The 18676-nt window shown below is 33.6% G+C and overlaps 1 protein-coding gene across 1 annotated transcript in view; it reads right to left on the minus strand.

Annotated features, from left to right (window-relative positions):
- The window catches only part of LOC143910092 (uncharacterized), a 40163-nt gene extending 21757 nt beyond the window's left edge, over positions 1-18406 (minus strand). Inside the window, exons 1-2 of the mRNA XM_077428459.1 lie at positions 18216-18406; positions 618-1352 (exon numbers count right to left, since the gene is read on the minus strand). Of these exons, the coding sequence (XP_077284585.1) occupies positions 618-1283 (666 nt within the window). The 5' untranslated portion in view covers positions 1284-1352; positions 18216-18406. The remainder of the gene's footprint in view (positions 1-617; positions 1353-18215) is intronic.
- Between the last annotated feature and the right edge of the window lie 270 nt (positions 18407-18676).

The following is an 18676-nucleotide window of genomic DNA, read 5'->3' on the forward strand; positions in this document are numbered from 1 at the left end:
ATACATACATATCTCATCCATTAAGTAAAATAATACTATATACATATGTACATATATAAACTAAATAAATTGATAAGTTTTCAATACAATATTTTATATGGTAAACGAATTATTTCGCACATGACAATCGCTGCCTCAAATACGGAATATCTGGTACTCCAGTTCTCGTTAGTATGAAAGTTCGCGTGTTTGTCTCTCGATGGATGGAATTTTCAGGTTCCAGATGTTCCGCGATCGAGATTTTAGTGACGTGTACGAGATAGCTGTGTGCGGAATAATCACCGAACCATTTTATATATGTATATATTTGCCGATGTCCAGTATTTGTTTGTCGATTGTACAATTCAGACCACGATCGCAGCGTTCGGTGGCCGAATTATTCACAAGCATGCGCACTATTACATTCTTCGCAAAACAACCATAAATACTTGCGCAACGGGAGTATACGTCTATAGATTAATTATTTATTTGTTGATTTTTTTTTATTCGACAGATGAAATACGTATATTTTTTATGCTTTTCAAAAGTCAACAATAGTGCATACAGAATATCCATTATGAGTCATGATGGATACGGAGTTATAATTTATGACCGTTCACTGATATAACTGTACTCACCTCTTCGACGGATTTTTTCGAGTACTCGTTCATGGCTAGTATCCACAGCTGCAGCAGATCATTCACAACCACCAAATCACTGTACAACCACGCGAAGGTTGAAGTCGCCCACCTGGCGGCGGTCTGGTCTGCTCCAACACACCCTGGAGGGGTGACACCGCCACCCCTCCTCGGCTGCTGCACCTCTGGACCTGGAGACATCCTCGACAGCCGCTTTCGATTGGGCGGCGTCGCGGACACACCACCCCCGCTCCTGGGCGCAGCCGGGGGCTTCGACAAAGGCAAAGGTGCCAGCTTCGGCTTGGCTAGGGGTGGTTCGACAATGCCGAGGGCGCCTGGTGCTTCGTTCGCGACAATGGTGCGCGTCGTTTCGTCGATCGGTTCCGTCACGGGCTTCTTGGGAACCTCTTGAGGTATGGCCTGCTTGCGGGCCTTCACCTTGCCGTAGATCCATCTGGCCAGCCAGATGGAGAACAGCAGGAACACGATCCAAAAGAATATGAACATGGCAAGCGTGTCCATGGCCGCATCCGCATACGAATAATCGAAGCTGCAGATGAGGTCGTCAACGGCCTCAGCTAGGTCCGCCATGCCGTTCCATGTTTGGGTCCAGATGTTGGACAGCGACTGGCCAACGGTGGCTGGCCAAGAGCCCATCGTGGCCATCCTGTTTCGGGACGACGCCCAACCGCAGACCACGTCCCGCTCTAATGTCCGTTTTCGACAACGATTTCACTGTAATTAAAAAACACATATTGAAAACAAGTTGAAATGTATTTCTCTATTATACATATATCAAAGGGCATGGTGTATGTAAAGACACAAATGTATTGGATGGTTTTTATATATTTTACATATTCATCACATCTATATAATATCGCGATTCTGTCTGTGTGTCTGTCTGTCTGAGATAACACTCGCCGTACTATAATAGTCGTTTCGATTCGACACACATATGAACGTCACAGCTAAACCACTGCCAAAACGTGTTTACGAATACAATAACAAAAGAAAAAAACTTCTATATATACTATTTGCTACCAATGTTTCCTCTTGGCAGAGAATTTACCGCCATCTATTGAAAATTTATTTAATTAATTCATTTTTCTATTTGTTTTTTATATTTTTAACATGTAGGTAGTTATTACCTTTTTTAAAATTAAAGAAATAAATATAAATATATTTAAAAGGCATTTGAAAAAAATTCGAACGCGTGAGGATCGACCCGACATTTCTTTTAATTTTTTTTTTATTTAATAACTTAATATGCCAACAGCCATGCGATGACACCTCATCGTGTACAGCACTAGTATTAGTATAAATTGACGGGCTGAAAACTAGACTGGTACAAGTGACATTTAAAAAAAAAATGGTTTAAGTGCTAAAATAATAGCATATGTGAAATGCTATCATTTTAGCACTTAAACCAGCTTTTTTTAAAAATATCACTTGTACCAGTCTGGTTTTCAGCCCGTCAATTGGATCTACTTTTGGTCGAAAAGTTTATTAGTACCGTTTTCAATGACAACAATTTTCATGAATATTGCCTACTATATTGCCATCGAACCTCCACTTCAAAACTTTACCTATGTATATTGTACATATGTATGTACATTTTTTGACCAACACCACATTATCGTACTTTCCATCGACATTTATTTGTATTGAGATAATATGGTGAATTTATATTCAAAGGATATATCGGACGGAAAAAAATAAAAGTAAAACAATAGTTAACGAATATTAGGTAGAGTTTCAATCCCTAGACGCTTCTCCCTTGGGTCGTAAGCATCTCTGATCTAATACAAAAAAGGCTTCACATCAATAATAGTGAAGCTATCTACGCCATATATGTACGATAGTAGACCGCATGTTTCATTTTAATGCCAAAATATGAAATATATACGTACATATATTCTTTTCACACCCTCATTATCTAAATATATGCAGTGAAATATAACCATAAATTAAAATACGACATAATCGATTCCCGTCAAGAGGTTGTAATGATAACAATGTTTCACAACTTCGATAAAAACGTTGATTCACCGATAGGGCTATACTGAGATATATCATGTTAGAAATTCACTTGTACTTCAGATAAACCCAAAACACTCGGTGAAAACGATAACGGATAGAAATGTGATGTGAAAAGTTTTTCAATGCATTGCATGGAGAGGATAGTCTGTCGATTTTTCCGAGCTGAAAAACGAAACGAAAACTTTTCAGTCAGCTATCGCCTGAAGTTGAACGAGTCTGGGCAGAGTGGGATGGTTTCTTGGGACTAAAAATACACAACCTCTAGTTCAGAGCCGGTGCCCTGGAAACTTAAAACTAAAACGCGCCAAATAGCTCCCCGCTGCGTCTAAAGCCATCCATACACGTTTTATACATTTTCCACGCAAATAAAAATAACGAGCGTATCAACTTATCATAGACTATAAAAAGTTATTTAAAATTTTCAAATAAGCTAATGCTTTGTTGAAAAGAAAATTACATACCCAATCATGGTATATTAATTAAGGAATAATATATTAATTAAGGAATAATATTTTTGGCACTGCTATAAAATAAATTACACTACAAATGTCAAAACGACATTTAATGTCAAATTAACAGCTCTAAAATAGCTCGCACGACAGAATCGGCGTTCGCTCGGCAAATCAAACATCAAACGAGTTGCCAATAACAAAAATAAAATTTAACGTTTCAGTGAAATCATAACCAATTACATTTTCACTTGGTATAATTCAGTGAAATCATATACAATTACATTTTCACTGGCCCTTATCAGTAAAATTATAATTTTTGACAGTTGGATGAGCTCGTCGCCCCGCTCCTGTCCATTCCCACTCTCCTTATGGTCCACACATCGTAATATGTATCTTAGTAGCCAACACTTATTTATTTAATGGTTAGGTTAGGATAGTTTAAGTTAGGGTTGGCCCTATTCATTTAAGATTGGGACCCATTTGACGTTTGATTTGCCGGGCCAACACTGAATCTGTCGTGCGAGCTATTTTAGAGAGGGGCACTCTTTTTATTTGCAGGGCGAAATGTTTTAGAGATGGGCATTCGCATATATGTAATGTCGTAATAAATACCTAATTTGTCTGGCAATAGGGCTATTTTGCCGGGCCGATAAATATTACCCATTAATTAAAAGTATGCCATTATGTAAGTATATTGTTTAATGATTTATGTTAATCGATACAAAATTGTTTTGTATGATTTAAGCGATCTTCGGCGTAAAATATATACAAAACATAAAAAACATTCACAAAGTGAAAATCATTACTAATTGAATCGTAATTTTATATCCGGGAAACGATCCTTGGGGGAAATATCGATCGCGAATGGCGCCATCTGCTCAAAGTGGCACAACTACCGTCTGGGATCGTGTTTCCAACAGTGAGATATAAAATAAAGAAAATTGCTTGATTTATTCAGAAACATTACGGTTGTTCCGCATTGCTGAAACTTTGAACGCGAACGTTTGTTATAGAAAAATTTTATTGTATCAATAAAGAGACGATAGGAAAAAAGAAAAATAAACCGAATAAATCTAAACGGAAACCGCGACACATTTTCTCATGTAATGGCACAAAAAAAGACGCGAAAAGATTGATTTGCAAAACGATAAAGAGAGGCGAATAACTAAGAACGGTGATATGCCAATTTCAATGACTGATTTTATGCTTAATTTCATTAGTAACTAGTTGTTTTACCCGGCTTCGATCAGTATTTGTAATATAAACAGCGCAAACATGGCGAATCTAATAGTAAATATTCATTTGTTTTTTTATTAAATTTATTTGAATCGAAAAAAATATAATATTCACACAAAATGAATTGTAGTCATAGAAACTTTGTATTGTTTTCGAAGTTCCCAACCAATTATACATGCTTAGAAAGTCTCTTTCGAAATTATACATATATTAGATTATAATTTTAATCGTGTTATAATTTCAAATAAATTCAAATTACGAATTAAAATTCAATTGTTTTATACTCATAAGCATAACGAATACTGTTCCATACTATCATATGATAGAAATAAATGAAAATTCGAATTTCGAATAAAGAGGTGTCAAAAGAGGAGAGACCAAAAACGCCCACTACCCATTTACTAATATACCTATGTATATACATATCATTTACTACGTTTTTAAAGGTTTTTTTTATTATTATTCACTGATACAAGTGACCGCTGAATTTCCTGCATTTTAATATTCTACGCTCGAACATTCTGCATTTGTACAATTATAAATATTGACATTATATATGGTGCAGACATATAGAGTGGTACGAGGTACGTTTTTTTTAGACACTAGCACGCCTAATCTATACCGTCACGATCCTTGGAAAAACCCCTGGAGTTTTTCGGTGATGTTTTATCTTTGTATTAAGACGTCTGAAAGCGATCGATATATTTTAAGAAATATAGGAAAAACTGATCGACAAAATAAATTACGAATTAACAATTACATTAAGACACACCTATCATAGTTGGAATCCACCTATGCATCCCGTGCCGCACTTTTAAGTGTGTGCTAATCATAAGTTTGCTCAATCAGATTGCTCTCTTCATTGAACATTATATGCACATACGAATTAAATCAAGTAGATGAACAACTTTTCGATTCACATTTGAATGTAAATTTTGAAGTTTGCATAAATATTTCAGTAGTCGTGTGCCTTCTTTCTGAGGATTTTGATCATGCAAACGTTTCGTTCTGTGTAATTGTTTTGGGAAAATTACATCTTATTGGATCATATTGTATGTACATTGATCGATAACGATGATTTCCATATCTGAAGAAATTTGTCGAAATAACAAAGTCGTACGAATTAACAATGAAATGAAGATACGACTGTATTCTTACCATTTTACTGCCAACCGAGATCCGATAGATACTCGAAAAGAATAAAGTTAGAGCAAATCAGTCAAAATGTTCACCATTTATTTAAATATTTGTTCTTTATATAGATAGTAAAATATTGACAAAAGAGACAATACATTGAAATTATTCACAGAAAAAATCGCTTATGTAACAGTGTTCACGACAATATTTGGTTAAGGTTAGCGTGACATTGTAATCCAATTTGTGGGTTATCTACCGGGCCAATTTAGTAAAACAAACACAATTAGCATCGAAAAAAGTAACAAAACCTAGTGTTTATGTATCACATATGTAGATACATACATACATATATGCTTTACGAAAAAAGTTTCCATTATAAAATATCACCTGCATTTGCATACATGTAGCACGTAGATATGTACATATATATACTGCAATATAAAATTTTGAATGGGAATAAAAGAACGGATATAAATTAAACGTGTTTCAAAACACGAAGAATTGATATTAGACACGAAATGTGTGTTTGTATAACTTGAAATCGGTATGAGAAGCACTGGCATAATGCGGCTACGAGATTCAAAGGAAGACCGGTCTTCACACGCGCTAACTCGCAGACGTGATCTCATTGCAGTACTTTCACTGGACATTGCGTAACTTACAGGAAATGATCACGAAACCGGAATTGTGTTGCGGAACTACTATATTTTGATCGTAGACGAGAGTTCTTAACCTTTTATTGACTTTTAAACTACGTCTAGAAATATACGACTGCTAAATATATGTATGCATGTGTGTACATCAGAGGTGGCCACGGGGGCTTTTTTGGGCGTAGTTTATATTTTGGGCGTCAACCTTTTATTTTTCGACTAATAAAGAACGAATCAAGAAATTGAACCAGTCAAGAAATTGATATTGTTCTCGCATCTTTTGAAAGGAAATACATAGATGCAATGAATACTATTTAGCTGCTAGCAGTGATGTTAATTTTATTTAAAAATTATACTCTCAATGGAGCCGAATAGATAAAAACAGGAAATAGTCTTTATTACGGACGGACGGACCGATGTCGTTAAATGTAAGTGCATGCCTAAATACAGAAGTAGATATAAACCTCCCCGAAAAATAGAAAAATTAAACAATGGATCTTGTCTAAATTATTTATATTGTTATTTTATTACAATACATAGTACTTGTTTATTTATTTTATTAAAATACATATTATATTTTATATTGAAACCCCATTTCAATTGCATCGATAGAAAAAATAGGCCAATTGAATAATACTGGAAAAATGAACGACGCCCAAAAAAAGCCCGCCTGGCCACCTCTGATGTACATATTTTATTTTATTTTATTTATTTTATTTTAAAAAATCAATACCACAGAGACTTGACAGGTTGCCCCAAAGCGTCAATGTGATTTTAATACAAATAATAAAAATCATAAAAATTACAAAAAAAAACATCATAAAAAAAATAATAAAAATCATAAATAAAAAAAAACATAAGAAAATAATAAAAATCATAAATAAAAAAAAAAAAAATAATAAAAAAATAATAAAAATCAAGTAAAAAATATGTACACAAAATAAAAACAAAGAAATAAGATTGAAAAATTTATATCGTGCTATTTAGGATGTGTTCCACCAACTCAACATAACTGGCATCGAATAGGTCCAAGTAATGTGCCAGTAAGTTAAGGAGTCGAACAGCTCTCGAGAGGGGGGAGTTCATGAGCACGTTTGATTTAGCCCTAATTGGTAAAAATATATCATGTTTTCTTAAAACTCTACGATTTTCCGGGGCCCAGAATTTTAGTTTCTCCAGGATAGTGGGATTGTGAATCTCTCCTCTAAGTAATTTTACGAAATGTTTCCCAAGAAATAAATCTCTTCTCTTTGCCAGGGAGTTGAAACCCAAAGATCCCAAGACAAAGGCACTAGGGAACAGATATGGATAAAATCCAAATGTCTTCAGATATAAAAATCTAAGGAATTTCCTTTGGACTCGTTCCAACATTAGAGAGTAACGAAGTTGATAGGGAGACCATATAATGGAGCCAAACTCGAGCACACTGCGAACTAATGTACAATATAAGAGACGAATGGCAGTGAGCCCTAGTTCGGACGAATTACGGATTACGAATCCAAGGATTTTTGTTGCCCTATCACAGATATTCTCAATGTGAATGTTGAAACTCCAACTATTTTCGAAGACTATTCCCAGATCAGATATAAATAATTCTCTCTGAAGAAGAGAATCATGAAATTTATACGGATATTTAATAGGAGAACGAGAACGAGAGTAAGAAATGACCCGACACTTTAGGATATTGAAGGGAAGTTTATTAACATTAGCCCATTCATAAATAGAATTCAAATCCTCTTGCAAATAAAGAGCGTCAGGTAAATCAATTATTCTCTTATAGATTTTTAAGTCATCCGCATATAATAAAAATTTAGAATGGTGAATAGAAGATTGAATATCGTTGATAAATATTAGGAATAATAAAGGGCCAAGATTTGATCCTTGGGGAATCCCAGAAGTGGCAACATACTCATAAGAAAAGCAACTCCCAAACTTAACGAATTGACGTCGATCCTGTAAATAAGAAATAAAAAGACCAACAAGATTATAAGTAAATCCAATAAAACTTAATTTACTAACCAAAATTTTATGATCAACTTTATCAAACGCCTTCTCAAAATCAGTATATATTACATCCATTTGATTATTACAATCCAAAGTGCTGGTTATGTCATTAGAGAAACATAACAAGTTGGTAATGGCTGATCTGGCCGGACGAAAGCCATGCTGCTGATCAATGAGCATACTTTGAAAGTGATTAAAAATGTATCTGTGTAATATTACCTCAAACATTTTGGCTGGCGCTGACAAGTTAGTTATTGGTCTGTAGTTCCTTACACAAGATTTATCGTCCTTCTTATGAATAGGAGTTACTTTAGAGCATTTCCATAAATTGGGGAATGAAGAGTTCCTTAGAATTAAATTAAAAATGAATTTTAAAGGTTCTAAGAGACTAACCTCACATCCTTTTAGGATGTAATTAGGGATGGAGTCAGGACCGGAAGAATAAATATTTTTTAACTTTAGAAAGCCATATTTCAGATCGGAAGAGTCAAGATGATTAATCGCTAAAGTGGGGAAAGTAAATTCCGAGTCATCGGTAGGTTCCATGGAATCAGTAGGATTATTGAAAACTGATTTAAAAAAGTCGGCAAATCCATTAGCAATGTTTTGATCACCCTCTAACAATCCAGAATCATTGTACATAATGGTCGACTTTACACGATTTACACGTTTAGAATTGATGAAGTTCCAGAATTTCTTAGGGTTTTTAACTATGGAACTTTCACAATCAGCTACATAAACATTATATGCATTATTAATTAATTTCTTAATTTCCGTACGTAAAATACGGAAATTATTTAAGATAAGAGGATTGCTCGATTTCTTCCAGAGTTTATGTGTTTGATATTTACTTTTTAAGAGATTAATAATTTCTTTAGTAAACCAAGGCGGATAAATCCTTTTACTCGTCACTAATCCTTTCAACCGAAAACAATCATTAAAAATAGAATATATAATGTCATAGAAATTAGAGAGGGCCAAATTAACATCTTTGCACTCATAAACTCGCTCCCATTGACAATTACAAAGAATATCATTTAAATATTTGAAATCAACATTTGTAAATAACCATCCATTTAGGACAGAGGTATTAAGACAGTTATTTATTAAACGAAGTGAGGAATAAGTTATAGTTAATTTTAAATGAATATCAAGAGCAGGATGATAGCTGTCTTCAGGAACCAAGGAATCAACTGAATTTGAAATAATAATATTCTGACAATCTAAATTTGTTAATAGAAAATCCAACATGGAATTATTAAAATAGTTTCGAATAGTATTAATTTGTTTTAAGTTGAATAAAGATATAAAAAAATTAAGGTCATCAGGAAAACAGTTAGAAGAATTCAGATTAAAATCTCCAGATATAAAAATGCGACCATTACTTAAATATGAATAATTAGATATAATTAAATCAAAAAATCGCTTATAAATATTTGGTGGAGATCTTGGTGGAAAATAAATAGTACATATGTATATAAAAAAAGGAATGTTAACAAATCTTAGTTTTAGCCATACACATTCATGAATGTCCTCAAGATGACTAAGTCTTTCAACCGAAATAATATTTGTATTTTTAACTGCTAGAAGAACACCACCACCTCTGGCAGATCTATCATGGCGATATATATTGAAACTGCTGTCAAGTACTTCGGCATCATGTACAGATGAGTTTAGCCATGTTTCAGTAATAGCAAGGACGTCAATAGATCTAGAAGCGGCGTTGTTGTAGAATTCCTTGAGTTTTGTATTTAAACCCCGCACATTTTGATAATAAAGTTTAATGTTACGGGTCACGGGTTTGGGCAATCGGTTTCGAAGAGATTTTTTTGAGAAATAACCATTCTCTTATGCCAGTACAAATAGGCCAAAATTCAGGATTGATAATTATATTAAAAGTTTCAGTATCTACACTAATTTTAAATGACGAGCACATGTCAGTTTTAGCAACCTGAGAAACGTTGATTATTTTATTTTTAATTTTATTTAATATGAACTGTTTCACAGTATCACAAGTGCAGTTATTTGCCAAATTAAAAACGTGTACATTCTTCAATTTCGGAATAGTGGCCACCTGTAAAGTTTTATCAGGTGCTCCAGATCCACGAGTGTATGGCAGTCTCCCGGAAGAAGTCCCAGCGACCTGACTGAACGAATTTGAAGGATCTACAGTAGAAGCAGAAGCAGGAGCACAAGAGACAGGAACATAATCAGATGTTGAAGCAGAAGCTGATGTAAGTGTAGCTGAAGATGAAGATGGCAGAGGTGAAGCAGTAGAAGATAGCGCTGCGACCTGACTGTAAGATTTCGCAGGTTTTATAGGAGAAGGAGGAGAAGCAGAAACAGAAACAGTAGAAGCAGAAACAGTAGCACACCCAGGAGTAGATGCTGAAGCTAAAGCAGACGCGAGTGAAGTTGAAGCTGAATAAGGCGGAGGTGAAACGGTAGAGGATGCCGCTATAACGTCATACGGGCATCTGACAGGTGTTTGTTTATGTACTGTAGTATTGTTACATTCAGTTGACAGTGTGGAGAGTTCTCGTGTTCTCGAGAGTTCTCGAATGTTACCTCGCCCGATTGCAGAGTTGTAGGTTCAACAAAAACAGCTGGAGCCAGAGCTGCTGGAAAGGGACGACACATCATCCTCTTTATTTCACCGACATCAGTGTGGATAGTCTGGAGGGACTCCACAGCGATTTTTAGCGAGGCCAGGTTATTAAAAGCGACGCGTGCGATGGATACTATATTGCACCCTGTCCTTGGTAAGGACATTGGCACCAGATCCTTTTTTTGAAAGGTCCGCGAGTATTCTCTGGCTTATAGTAACAATATCCTCCATGGTAGAATGCGAACGATTTAACACGTCCAGACACAACGATAGCACAAAGTAAAATATGTACATATATAGTTTGATATATCATGATGATTCATTACAGAAAAATATTTGTAGGATAGTCTTGTGCTTGTAAACAACCTCGTTATGGTAAAGTATACTGTTCCCATAAATTTATAAGATATTTCCAAGTAATTAGGGCGGTAAAGTATCCAAATTGCCAATCTCTAATGTATTGAACTATAAAATGTTTTCTTAATTAAAGGAAGACACTGTACAATATGTAGGTATTATATTTAATTTCTAATAATACCAATTTTTACCCAGAACAGTGGTTACAAAAAATACAAAATACCAAAAAGTATTCGGTAGGTATTTAGAATTGAGAATGTATTCCTGCATAATGTGATATAAACGTATTGACAAGCAAAATACGAGCAGCTATGAAATAAATTTATGGTAAAATAAGCGCCAAAGCCTCGCCACGCATCCGGAATTGAATTTCAAAATCCATCCGATTTAAATACAACATGGCGATCTGTCAGCGGCCATTGTTTAGGCCGGTAATCGAAAGATGTGATCCGGGCGACCGTGACCTATTTATTTATGACCGGTACTCGTTCGCGCGCTTATCAACCGGTTTTCCGATAAGAATCAATTTCGATTTCATGATCCGTGTGATTCAAATTTTCGCACGAATTTTTAACGCTGAAATTTATTACACTTGGTTAGTATAATAGAAGAAAAAAATAAACTTAAGTCGAAACAAATGAGAAGATATAAATTATTATTTATTATTTATTTAGGATAAAATTTATTTGTGTGATTTCGAAGCACTTATTTACCATTGACTCCATAACATCGACAACAATTTAAGAGATACACATCATCTACGAAAAATAATGTATACACTATGCGAATAAAACTAATCCTTTGTAAATCATTCATATTACAGAATCGTACGGCAAGGCATGCCTGAGTAGACTCCAGCTGTGAATAGGCGTGTCTTCATGTCATTGTTAATTCGTACGATCTTATTATTTCGACAAGTTTCTCCTACATTTCTTCAAATATGAAAATCTTCGTTATCGATCACTACACACACCTACATATTTATATGAACACAAGGATAAAATATCACAGAAAACATTCCGGAGGGTGAGTTTTAGTCTGGATTTCCATAGCATAAATCAGGCGTGCAGCGTTTCTTAAAAGCTTGTTGAAAGTTATTTAGCTTGACTCTGTGAGTCGTTTGTTGAACTACCACTTCCAATCGCCAAATCGATCCAATATTTCGCATATTTATATACTTTTACCTGAAATTCCTTTAGACATTGATATTTTGGATGTCGTGGTAAATAAAATCATCACAGTAACCCGTGGAAACTTTTCACATGTCATCGGCGAAATGACTTCGATTTGGTTGGCGTTGCCATAGCTATCATTAGTCGATATCAAACCAATATAATATTATATCGTTGAATATTTATTATATATTGTTATATAATGTCAGCAATAAATATGTGCAAAACTATTAAAAAAAAAACGTGCCGCGTACCACTAAGTGTGTCTGCGCCCTAATAGGCGGCTACTGTAATTTTTTGTCGAAAGAGTTTTTCGCTCAATCATCGGACAAAAAACTTTGCAAGAAATGATACGCAATAATACACGGTAATATCTAAATTTAGATATAAGTTCACAAAACAAAAAAAAAATCAAACACGTCCAATGATAACCGATTTGAACTATTGAATCATGAACTATCCAAAGTGTGACAGCTTCACATCGAGACCTGATTTCATTGAATGATATTAAGGTGAATAGATATCATTGGTGTAATTTTTGAGTCAAGGATTATATGTACATATGTATATGTATATTACAATTATGACACGAGGTATAAAGGGCGACAGTTGTTTTAGGGTCAAAATCCAAGGATGAACTCGTTGTTTCTCTCTATAGGTATTTATAAATACAAACAATCGTACTTGTATGATATTTATATGCATAAAAGGACAGAATATGCGATTGATGTCCCCTAAAAGTGTTGACGGAATTCAAACTTGATATATGTAAACAACGACAAATCTTAACCCTCCAAGTACGTACGTAGCCATAGCAAGAGACACTTTAAATGTCAATTATTGGTTCAGTGGGCTCGATTTATCATCAGTGGCGTAGCTAAAAATTTTGGGCCCTGATGCAAAAATTACGTAAGGGCCCCTTAAATATTCTTTACGAAACGAAATACGAAAAAAATAAGTTTATGTACATATTTTACATAATAAATATTTATATAAAAATAGAAAAAAAAATCAGAAATAAGCTCACAAATTTTAATATTTATTCTTTCCTGCTTTCATATTCACTAATTAAATTTTTAGCTTCTAATGTTGCCGCTTATTTATGTTCAATGGTCAACAATGCAAGATTATTTAGCCTTGATTGTCCGATAGAGTTTCTTTTGTAGTTTTTAATCATTTTTAATTTACTGAAAGATCCTTCAACACTCGTCACTGTTATTAGTTAAGTAAAAAATAACATTAACTTCCGAAAATTCACTTTCTAAACAACTGTATTTTGTGAGAGTAATTGTGAAAATTGTTTTATGGTCATGTTTTCAGTGAAATCGTTTTTCAATAATGAAATAACTTGAATGAAATGGTCATCAAATTGATCTGAGAAAACTTCTGGATATTTTTTCATTAATTTAAAACAATTTTCTAAAAATTTTTCTTATGATGAATTCATAATATTACGAAGTTTAAGAAAACTGCAATAGTTTTTCACTAACTGCATCCCTTGAAAGCGACTTTTAAGTTGAACGGTTACCTTGTCAATAATTAAAAAAAAAAAACAATTTTCTCTGAATAGTTGTTCACTGTAGAATCTGTAATCGGATGCTAACTCATCAAAAAGACGTTAAATGATATTTTGAGGTTTATTTTCAAAATCATCATTTAAGCCCCACTTCCTGGCCATTTTTTTCGCTTCTGATTTTATTTCTTCGAATGAATTTCGTAATTTACTAACATTCTAATTTATACGATTTAACACCAAAGGTAAAGCTAAAGTAAGATTTCATTTCTGCAATATTTTCGTACTCGAGCGGTTACACGCCCCATTTGTAATTGACCGTATAACTAAATGTGTCATACGCAGCATAACTTATATGTATCTATATTTGTATGTAGCATCGAATATGACCCATACTTACTTGATCTTTGTTGGAATACGTGAGAAACTATTGTCATTTTCTGTTTCAATATTCGATATATTTAGATGGATGGCCCTTGTCGAGCATGGGCCGTGATGCTTTGCATCACACTGCGCAATGATAGCTACGCCACTGTTTATCATTAATGTACCTATCTATGTACATACATATTTATGTATTTTCCTAACGAACAATTCTACAAGCCTACGATAACTTCGAGTTTTTTTTGTTATATTATACTTTTCGATTTTTATTTTTTTATTAAAGGTCACAAATATATATTTACTAGTGTTATGTCCGTTGAAATTTCAACGGGTGCTTTCGGATTGATACATTATTTAAAATAAAGTTACAATATGAATAGTAATAATTAATCGGAATCGGAACTGAAACAGAAATCGGGAATCGGTTATGCCAATTAAATTATACAATAAAAAATAATAATCAAATTATAAAACCCGAAGTCAACATCGAAGTCGAAATCGGAATCGAGAATCGGATAATATGAAAAGTACGTATTTTAACATCACGTGACGTAAGCAAAAAGATTTATTGGCTATGTATGTTTAATTTACAAAACCTAATACCCATAAGTATGAATAAAAAAGCCCCGGTCATTGACCTCGCAACCTTGATTATTATAAATTACATTTATATTAAATTTAGAACGCTTCCTTTGTCAGCCGTCGTGGTGTACTGGTCTACAGCGCAGTCGAGCAACAGAGCGGCCCGGGTTCGATCCATTCAATAACAAATTCAATATACAGCATTTTTTGCGAGAAATACATAAAAAATACTGAGTATATAGGAAGGTAGCATATTTACATATAATAATCAACAAATTCGAGATTCCAGAAACTCGAATTAGCGAAAAACGGGGATAGGTTGCCAATTTGATGGAACCGTTTCAACATGAAATCAGATAAATTGGCAAACTATGATAGGGAACGATTGCTCTGGAGTCACACATGTACATACATATGTACATGTAAGGTCTAGCCAGCAACACCGTGCCAGGGAAAGAAACCCTCATTTGAAAGCGTTATACGCTAACATTATACGATTAAAGGTCTGTTCATACCTATCAGCAGCAGCAAGTATCCTGCAACTACGAACAGTATTCTTTGGTACATTCTATATGGATGCATTCATACTCCTTCGCATTCGCATTCTCAGTAAAGTTTAATCAATTCCGTTTCAACGTTACGTTGAAGTACTTATATATGTACTAATGGCTGAATTAAAATGTATCAATTTGTCATTAAATTGATGTTTAGCGTGTATTTTGAAATGTCTATTACAATTTTCATGTCATCGATTCAATATCGCAAATTGTCAGATCGATATTGCGAACTGTATAACTATTTTATATATTCTAAATATATACGTTGCTTATGCCGAGTATATTTACATACATGCATACATATATGTACATATGTATATTCAAATCGATGAATAATCTGTACAGATACGATATTTTCGGCAACATCGGGAATATACATAAATTCAGACTGTAAGAGTAATTACATTATGTCATGCTCGAAAACAAAAAGGTTGAGGTCAAATAATAATGGGGTTTTAACGTAATTAGATTGAAGATTTAATAGCTCTACGTGACTTGGTGTCCATTTGTGCCATTTTAATTGGTAATAATTAGCGCAAAAGTGCTGAAACATTCCCGAGGCCACGACGAAAAACAGATACGGCAAATTGAATAAATAAAGGAACGCATACAAAAAAAAAATCACACGATTGAGACTCGCCGACTACTCGGTGGGAAAAAAATGCATAGACGACATAGCGAAAGTTTAATTCAATCAGTTAAATTAAACATATATTGTATGTACACTGTTGGATTTTTTAACCGAAACAATGTGCATTGATTTTAGCTGTGACCCATTTCGCAATCGACTCATAATACGATAGTTTGTTGTGCAAATTATGTTAATATATTTATACGAGAGACGCACATGTCGCAAAAACGGTCATCGTCGTAATTATAGTTAATTTATCGACCAAGGTGTTCGTAGTAAAACGAAACGAAACAAATATGAGGCGGGTCCGCAAGAGGTTAACGCACTAAATTCACCCCATCATTAACATGTAAGGGGTTACATACAATATGGAAAAATCGTTAAGTATAAACTGATAAAATGGCGTTCGCACCCTTAAAACAGGGAATTTTACCATTTGATTAAAAATGTATGCAACCAATCGTATTGAAAAAATAAAATAAATATATGCATATATAAAATGCGACAGAAAAAGTATAATTTCCTTATCACAAGAGAATAAATTTAGTATCTACTAGGGATTGCAATACCGGTATACCGGTAATCGACAAAATGTAGTTATCGGTAAATTTTCAAATTTACGTTATTTACCGCAAACTATTTTATCGCGTATTAAGTACATATACATGCATATAATTGCACAATATTACATTAAAAAAAATTATTTTCAATATTAACCAGCGGCGTGGAATAGTGGTAAGCATATTCGAGCAGAGTGGTCACGGCTTCGAGTCCCACTAGAGTCCCGCTGCTGGCCAGACCTTGGTTTGTAACTCCAAGTCTATCGTTTCTTATCAGTTTGCCAATTTTTCTGATTTTCATTGAAACAGTTCATGTAAAATTTGCATCTCCTTTCCTATCTCTCTTGCTAGTTTCAAGTTATTCAGCGTCTTAAAGTTCGCCAATTTGATTATAAAATGCTACAAAAATTTCTTCATAGATGTCACTCTGGATGTTTGTATGAATTCGCATTGTATAAAAAAATGCCTATGTATATTGATTGATTGGATTGTATCTGTATAAATGCATTCGTCACTTTGGATCGATTAGTGTGTTCATGTTCTATGAAATAAAATAAAAATTAAATGCGACAATTTCAAAATGATAAATTCACTGACAAACACAGACCAACCAAATCGTAATAAATACGATCAGACGGTTGGTCAAACTTTCAAATGGTCCAAACTTAAAACAAATAAATATGGGTAAAATAAAATTTAATTTAATGCATTTGTATGACATTATTCACCTGAGATTTAGTTTTAATTGTTTATGTTTCAATCTATGTAGGTTATTTTTTTTTTAGGAAAAGTAATCACATACAGTTATTATCTAATACACGAAAAAAAAACTTTTTTAATTTACCGGTAAATACCGGTATACCGGTCGTGGGGAAAAAGCATTTACCGTTTACCGGTTTATGAAATTTGAACAGTAAATTGCAATCCCTAGTATCTACTGTCGGTGCTCAAATATTTTAGCTTTAATATGCTTAATAACAAGAATCGAATAAATCGAGTGTCACGTTCATAATTCGAGCAACGTGAGCGACATTAATGATCCCAAAAATGAGAACAATGAATATGCATTACGTTAATTTTACTTTCATGCTAGAACGAAATGCATCGTTATGTATGTATCACGGTGATAAACGAGAAAGGATCGACTATGAATAAATATTTATAGTTAGTTGCTCATCGAAAGGTGTATGTATGGTGAATGGTGATGTCATTATTTGCAACACCTGACGTCATGCCATCGAATTGTTGAAAATGAAAAAAATACATTTAATTAATTTATTTCGCTGAATTAAAGGACATTCAAAGTCGTGTTATTAAATTTTAAATTTCATTATAATAAAGATGCAAATGTATTATTACAATTCTAAAATTAACTTATATGTTTATGTACTTATGTATGTATGTGCATAGTCAACGGAAGCTATTATTACTATATTATATTTCGCAGAATAATTTCAAGATTCTATATATGTACATGCGTCTTTGTCACAAAATTTAAAGGTTTTAAATGTGTATAATTTTTAAAATTACATATTTAAAGATATGACATTAAAACAGTTCAAATATATGTACATATTTAAAATTGCTCGTATAAAAAGCCACACATAATAAAGTCGGTACATTATTTTGGATAATTTCACAGAATACATAATGTTACTTAATGAATTCCATCGATCGCATTTTGTAATTGATATGACAGTAAAATAGAAACTCACCTTCGACGACAGTATCGTGTAGTAAATAAGCAAATATTATGAGCAATAAAGACCCTATCGTTTTATGTTTTATTATGTTATCGTTTTATTATGTTATCGTTAGTTTTAAGGAATTTTAAAGTTGCAAGAAACGTGTTTTATCGGAAAAAAACAATTGTACGTATCTACTTCGTGACTAACTAACTATGTATGGGTATGTACATACCAAAGCATACACCGATAAAACATTAGACACAATCGCAAGTTTTCTGTTATAATAAGTCAATTATAATTAAAGTAAACATTTCTTTACTACGCATTATAAAAAAAAAATGGTATAAGGACCTTACTATCGCTTACGGTCGACAGAAATACATACGTATATTATCTATGAATTTTATCAAATTATGAAGTCCGAAGGCATTCAGTCGAATGGTTTCCAAAAATAGACACGTGTCTAAAAATAGCACGTATTCAAAATG

The sequence above is a fragment of the Arctopsyche grandis genome, chromosome 3, assembly GCF_051622035.1.
Source record: "Arctopsyche grandis isolate Sample6627 chromosome 3, ASM5162203v2, whole genome shotgun sequence".
Taxonomy (NCBI): domain Eukaryota; kingdom Metazoa; phylum Arthropoda; class Insecta; order Trichoptera; family Hydropsychidae; genus Arctopsyche; species Arctopsyche grandis.